General features: G+C 52.0%; 1 protein-coding gene across 1 annotated transcript; it reads right to left on the bottom strand.

The window, feature by feature from the left end:
* Positions 1-788: 788 nt before the first annotated feature.
* Spr (sepiapterin reductase) lies at positions 789-4,293 on the bottom strand. The gene is given in 6 exon segments (XM_051154823.1): positions 789-964; positions 967-1,083; positions 3,181-3,250; positions 3,252-3,286; positions 3,289-3,471; positions 3,967-4,293. Coding segments are annotated over 6 exon segments (783 nt in total). The 5' UTR covers positions 4,274-4,293; the 3' UTR covers positions 789-893.
* Between the last annotated feature and the right edge of the window lie 3,034 nt (positions 4,294-7,327).

Raw genomic sequence — 7,327 nt, 5'->3', positions numbered from 1 at the left:
CTACCGTAGCTGGGACCTATTTATAGCACTGCGAGGCTGGCAAGGGGTAGAACTGGAAATCCAGGAACTCACTGGTGAGGGCTGTCTGCTGTGTGTTGGGCCCTGACGACTGGAGGGATGCTCATTGGCTACTCGAGGACCCTCAAGAGAACGGCAATAAAGGTGGGTCAGTGGGGACAGAAGCCTGACAGTGGCACAGACATCCTGGGACATCCATCTGAGGACTTTGGACCTATGCATAACCACTGTGTGGGCCTCAGTGAAAGAAGGCAGTCAGCTCTTTGGCAATGCTCTGAGAAATAAGAGCAGTCAAGTTCTCAGGGACACCCTGTCCAGTGAACCAGGGTGTCATTCCTCGGCCCTCTGGAAGAGGTTAGCAGACACTCAAGGACAGCCATACTCTCTATTGCATCTGCTTTATAACGATGTATTCAGACTGGAGTCGGGAGGAGCAGTGAATACCAGAAAAAGGCAGGAGTAGAACAAAGATATGAAGTTTAGGGAGCATCCACTCCTCTTCCTCCTCCCCCCACAGACTGACTACAGACTCAGCCTCATCTCTCCAGTGGGTCAGCTTTTCCTGCTCTTCCCAGCTCTAAGGTTTTCTTCCTGGGGGTAGAGGGCTCCAATCCCCACCAGCTCTCTCTCAAGCCCTTACAGAAGGCTGGTGATGCCAGCTGCTCCCTGCTGGCTGTGTTCGAGGGCTTTTATCCCTGTCTTAGGCAGGGGTGGTGGTGGTAGGGGCACTGTGGCAGGACATGGTTTTTTTCATTTTGGGGGGGGGGGGCGATGTGAGCCACCATGTGCTTGCTGGGCATTGAACTCAGGACCTCTGGAAGAGCAGCCAGTGCTCTTAACCACTGAGCCATCTCGCCAGTCAGCAGGGCACGGCTTTAGTTGTCGTAGAAGTCCACGTGGGCTCCAGACTGGAAGGTGTCCTTTTGCAGCAAGTTCAGCAGTTTCGGGCTGATGTCTCACAGCGTACCAGCTCTCCCTCCGACTTCAACTTCTGCAGTACGTTCCTTAACTCTGGGTCCCTGGAGGTTTCCCGAGCCAACTGCTGCATATCTGTGTCCAGTGGACCTAGGGGATGGAAAGCACAGGATAGGGACAGAGGTTGTAGGTCCCTGCTGTGTGTGGAGGGCAGAGCTGTATCAGGCCCTCCAGGGCTGGGGTTGCAGGTGAGGGTCACCATGCCTAGCTCACATTACTACTGAGTTCTGGATTCAAAGCTAAAGACTACTGAACACGGCTTAAAGTCAAACTCTTCATCTTTCATCCGTGTAACACCCGCTCCTGACGTTCCCACTTAGATTAACAGTCGCTTAAACCCTGCAGGTTTCCCACTCCACCTAGACCCAACCAGGGACCAGGTGAGACCCTCTGGCATCTACATACCCTGTCAAGCAGGTCCATGTCACAGCCTTGCTTTGCTCCTCCTTTCAACACCTCCTCTTAGCCCTCTGATAAATTCATCTGGTGGCCCTTTGCTGGGCTCACACAGCGCCTCAAAACCCCTGGGTTGGGGGGGGAGGGAGGGGGGCAGTTGGTAAAGTGCTTGCTGTACAAGCAAGAGGACATGAGTTCAGATCCCTAGTAAAAAGCTGAGCATCGAGGATCAGACGGACAGATGGCTTCCTGTTGTTCTCGCAGAGAATGGGGCCGCTCGCAACCATTTGTGACTCCAGTTACTGGGAATGTGGCGCCCTCTTCTGGCCTCTGGATGCACTGCATGCATGTGGCAAACACACATTCAGGCAGACCACCCACAGTAAACACACATACAGGAAGACCTGTCACTTTCTAACAGGCTTTGTCACTTTTACTTGGATTTCTGGAAAATGTCTCCTGTTTGCTGATGGGGTTGTGGGCCCTCCCAAATTTTAACAGTGTTTAGGGGCAGAGAAGTCATGGAGGCCGAGGCTGGCAGAAGAATCGCTTTGCTAACATTTGAACGTCTCTAGCCTGCAGCTCCCCCACCTCAGTCTCGCTCTCCCTTGTGTTTTGCCACAGTCTCCTGTAGCTCATGATGATCTCTAACTTGCTGTGTAGCCAGGGCTGACTTTGAACTCCCACTCCCATCCCTCAGGTACTCTGCCATTGCCCAGTTTTATGTCCTTGAGTGTCTCTGGGGAGAGGCTGGCTATCTTCCCAAGTAGACTTTTCTATCTTTGAAACCCGTTAGAACATTCTTCCGGATACTGAAATGAAAACTAGACTGGCTCCTGCTTGTCTTCAGGCTCTGGGGGTGGGGTGGGGTGGGGTGGGGGTTCCTAAACGTCTCCGAGAGCTAACTTAGCTCTGGGCCCATCTGGAACTGGCTCCCCTCCTGGCTGAGGTGTTACAGGTGATCACTGCTGTCTGAATGAACTGACGCTGAGCTCAGAGCGCGTGAGCTCGATGTTGGGACAAGAAATATCATGTATGTGTGTGTGTGCGCGCGCACATGACAGGCGCTATGTAATATGAGGAGACCCAACATAGATCAAAAAGTTAGAAGCAAGTCTGGATCCTGGTCCTGCCTCACTCTGGCATTAGACAGACCATTTTGCCTCCGTATCTCCAGGGTCCCAATGGAGTCCAAAGGGGGTACACACAACTAGAATGCACCCCTGAGTTGCTCACACATTCCACCACAGATTGCTACCTTCTACCCACAGGAATCACCCATTTAGAAGAAAGGCACCAGCATGGTCACATTTAACAGGCTGGTCACACAAGACAAGGTACCAGAAAGACCAAATGCCATTTACTTTTCATAAGAACAGGAGCTCTGTCTTTAGTCATTGCAGCACCCTTTCTCTAGCTCAGCTTGGGATGCTCACCACTCCACAGTGTCTGTCTCCTTATCTTTGAACATTTATTGCGGCCAGCCTCTGCGCAGCTTTGCTAGGTGCTGGGACACACGGATGACAGTATGCATCCCTTGAGGGAGAAAAGCAGACAGCTAATGTATACAGGCAAACAGTCGTTGTTGTTGTTTTTAAATTCGTTTTTATGTGTATGGGTGTTTTGTCCCGCCGCTCATCAGCAACTGCCAATGCTGAATACCTATCTCTGCCTTGACTGCAAAGTGAGAAGCGACTGGCAGGGGCAACAGAGTCTTTTCAGATTCCTTCTTGAGAATATGCATCAGGTCCCTACCTTGCGTAGTCTCCCAGAAAGGTACCAGCCACCTACCTGGGGCATAGCTCAGCACTCTCACGCTGGGTTCCTCAGCAGCTAGGACCTGGCACAACATGTCTCGGGCAAGCCTTCCCCGCGCAGTACAGTCCCCAGCCCTTGAAGGCTGCAGGGCACACACGGATGAGATATTGACCACAGTCTTGCTGAGACCAGGGCTATCCAGGAAAGCATTCAGGGTGCCCGAGGTCAAGGAGAGCATGGAGGTCAGGTTCAGAGCCCAGTAGCTGTTCACCTCAACTGGGTCATTCACGTTCAGGAAGCCTTTGGAAACATCCCCAAGAGTGGCTGAAAAAAAACAGGGGCGAAGAAATGACACAGCAGCTGGGGCGCTTTTTCCTCACCCTTTCCACGGTTCCTCCTTAATTCTATTTGCTATCCTCTGCCCCAGCGCTGTAGACACCTCTAAATACAAGCTAAGAGTGATCTTAGAAAAGCGGGGGGGGGGGGGGCGGGAGGCTGGAGAGATGGCTCAGAGGTTAAGGGCACCGACTGCTCCTCCACAGGTCCTGAGTTTCAATTCCCGCCACCATACTGTGGCTCACAACCATCTATATAATGTGATCTGACGCCCTCTTCTGGCAAGAAAAGAAAAGCACACTGCCGCCAGGTGGCACTGCTCAGGTGCTTTAGACAACCGGATTACGCTAACCCCACAGGAACACTGGTCAGTCCTCTCTCTGCTTGACCCTGGACTTTTGGAGATTAGCCGTCCCGCCCCGCCCCCACCTACCCATAACGGTCGGGTGAGAGCTCACTGTTCAGGCCTGGTCGGGATCTCACCTGCGTTGTTAATGAGCAGCAGGCGCTGCAGCCCAGCAGGCCTGGGGAGCTCTCGCACCGCGCCCAGCAACTGCTGCACGCCGGCCTCAGTGCCCAGATCGGCGGCTGCTCGCACCACTCGCAGGCCGGGCTGCTGCGCGCCTAGCTCCTCCTCCAGCTGCCGCAGCGCCGACTCATTGCGTGCGCTTAGGAGCAGCACCGAACCGGGCGAAAGCAGCGGGGCCAGCAGCCCGGCCAAGGCGCGGCCGAAACCCCGGGAGGCCCCGGTCAGCACGCACACGGTGAGGCCTAGCCCTCCTCCTTCCATGCTTGGAACTCGGCGATTCAGCCGCTCGGCTCGCGCAGCTACTAAACCGGCACGGGGCGGGGCCTACCGTTGGCCTTGGGTAACGGAAGTTCGGGCAAGTCCCCACCAGTGTTTGGGTGAACAGAGAGACCAATAGCCAGGGAGGCGTGGTCCTGCCGGAAATACCAGCCCCCTTCCTCCTGGCGCTGCCTACTTCCCTTGAGAACTCCCATAAGCTCAGCCCCTTTCTGGGACACGTGTTCGCAATTTCCACCCTGTTCCAGAATCAGCTTCCTTCACCAGGGTTGGTTTGTCTTCATCCATACAGGGCATACCCGGAAGCGGCCTGGGACAGCCATGGATGAAGAAGGCATTGCCTGTGTGGAGCTTGGAGTCCCCTTGTACTCTGAGTGACAGAAGCCTTCTCCCGGCACACCCGGGAAGAGAAAGGCTGAGAATCATCACACTCTCACAAACAACATAATGACCCATCTTACAGTAAAAAAACACGCCCTGATTCCTTGGGCCCCGTGTACAGCAACCTTAGCCTATAAACCTGCGTCATGCGCCTCAGAAACTACTTCATAAGCTCGATAGTAACGAAAAGTTCCAGCCCTTGAGAGATGTCAGAGGAGGATTAATGTAAGAAATAGATTGCTGGGTCCATTCCTGCTATGAAGAGAGCTAGAGTTCACCAGAATTACCAGCAGGAGGCGATAGAACCCTCTTCTGCCCGGTCTAGTGGCATCCCTCCTTGTTTCAGCTGGTTTGCCTGGTCCCTTGGCTGGGTCAGAATAGGGAAGCTAGCAATCAGAAGAGGCCAGTCTCAAGTCCCAAAGTATTTACTGGATGAGGTGTTTGTCCTAGGCCAATAAGACAGGGGACCTAGAGGGATGCAAGAGAACAGGAATGCCTCTTCCTCGATTTAAAAAAAAATATTGCCTTGTGCTAAATCAGCACCTTGGCCATTTATGCCTTTTCTCTATGCCAGAGTCCTCTTTCTGTGGAATTGTACATTTAAAACTTCTTAGTTGTCACTAGTGTTGGCATATAAGGGGCCTGCCTCAGGGTTGCTTAGCAACCTATGATGTTATTGCCAGCCACTGCCAGGTGTATGACAGACTATAAAGGGGCCAACCTGCCATCTTCTCTCTCCTCTCTCTCTGTCTGTCTCTGTCTCTGTCTATCTGTCTGTCTGTCTGTCTCTCTCTCCCCTCTGTCTCTCTCTCTGTCTCTGTCTGTCTGTCTCTCTCTCTCCCCCCCCCCTCTCTCCCCCCCCTCTGTCTCTCTCTCTGTCTCTGTCTCTCTTTCCCCCACCCCCTGCCCAGTCTCCTTGTTTCTGCCTCCCTCATGACCCACTCAGGTCCTAACTCCTCTCCATTTCCCTTATGTAAAATAAATCTCATATCAGATTCCGTTGCATGTAACCCAATTTATTGTTAAATCTTATTAACTAGTTTCTTGATTTTGTTATTATATTATTTCTAAAAGTCATTGAAGGACCTTCTAGACGTAGTGAGTTCAAGGTCTGCTGGGCTGTATGAGACCCTGACTGAAAACAAAACACAATGGAAGGGAAGGATGGGGGGTAAGGAGATAGCTTAGTCAGTGACGCGCTTGCTTTACTAAGTTTGAACCCCAGAACCCACACTAAAAGCACTAGATGTGGTTGGGCAGTGGTGGTGCACATGCCTTTAATCCTAGCACCCAGGAGGGTAGAGGCCGGTGCATCTCTGTGAGTTCAAGGCCAGCCTGGTCTACAGAATGAGTTCTAGGATTGCCAAGGTTACACAGAGAAACTCTGCCTAAAAATACAAAGAAAAGCAAAACTTATTTAATTTTATTTATTCACTTTACCTCCTGATTGCAGCCTCCCTCCTCTCCTCCCAGTCTCCTCCCCCCACTCCTCCCTCTCCCCTCACCTCTCCTCCTCAGAGAAGGGCGAAGTCCCCATGGGTACCAACCTGCCCTGGCACACTAAGTTGCTACAGAACTAGGTGCATCCTCTCCCACTGAGGCCAGACAACGCAGCCTGGTTAGGGGAAAGGGATCCAAAGGGAGGCAGAGTCCAAGAGGGCCCTGTTCCATTTGTTGTGGGATCCACATGGTGACCAAGCTGCCCATCAGCTGCATATGTTCAGGGGGCCTAGGAGTAATACATATAGCTCTTTGGTTGGTAGTTCAGGCTCTCTGAGCCCCCACGGGCCCAGGTTAGTGGACTTGAAAGCAAAATTTTTAAAAAGTGGACACACACGAAGAACTACACACGTTGTCCTCTGGCCTTCATCTCCTCCACCACCCCTCCACCTCACCCCCTTTTCTGCCCCCATACAAATAGGCGTGCGCGCGCGTGTGCGCGCGCACGCACACACACACACACACACACACACACACACCCCAAGACAAGGCTGATTGTCATCAGGGCCACAGAAAGGACTTGGGAGCTTAGCAGTGACCTTGTCCTGTTTTCTGGAGTCAGTTTATATCAGAAAAACAAAACAAAACAAAACAAAACACCATTAGCTCATACCTCTTGGCCATATTCTCCATGATTGGGACAAATTTATCCACTAGCCACAAAAGAACTTAAGGTGGTCCTGTTAAATGTTAAAGAGAATAACCAATGACAGGCAATTTAAACTGTAATACCATTCTTCAGCAAGGTCTCTGCCTACTTCTGTGAATGACTCCAGACATTGAGGCACATACCGTTAATATCAGTATTTTAAGCATCACAAGCAAGCCCTCTCCAAATTGTGTTACATCTTCAGGCTCAAAAGTGTCCTCCTGCAGGCACCGGCGTCCCCGCTGGAAGAGGGTGAAGAAGACAATCGTGAATGGCCTCAGGCGCCTGTGCTGCTGTTTGCCGCCTAGGGAGAGAAGTCATGCCTCTTCTAAGAATAGGACTCCAGAGGAAAAAGATCGTGGAGTCATCCACAGAACCAGGTGGGTGCATTCATTCATTTTATGTTCTCCATACTTTTTCCCTCCTGTCCTTTGGGACACATGAAGACTGTGCCCACTTGTCCACTTAATCATTGGTTATTCAGAAAGACCAATCCCATAGAAACCCAT

Source organism: Acomys russatus, chromosome 13 (genome assembly GCF_903995435.1).
Source record: "Acomys russatus chromosome 13, mAcoRus1.1, whole genome shotgun sequence".
Lineage (NCBI taxonomy): Eukaryota > Metazoa > Chordata > Mammalia > Rodentia > Muridae > Acomys > Acomys russatus.
This window is presented reverse-complemented; position numbering and strand designations above follow the sequence as displayed.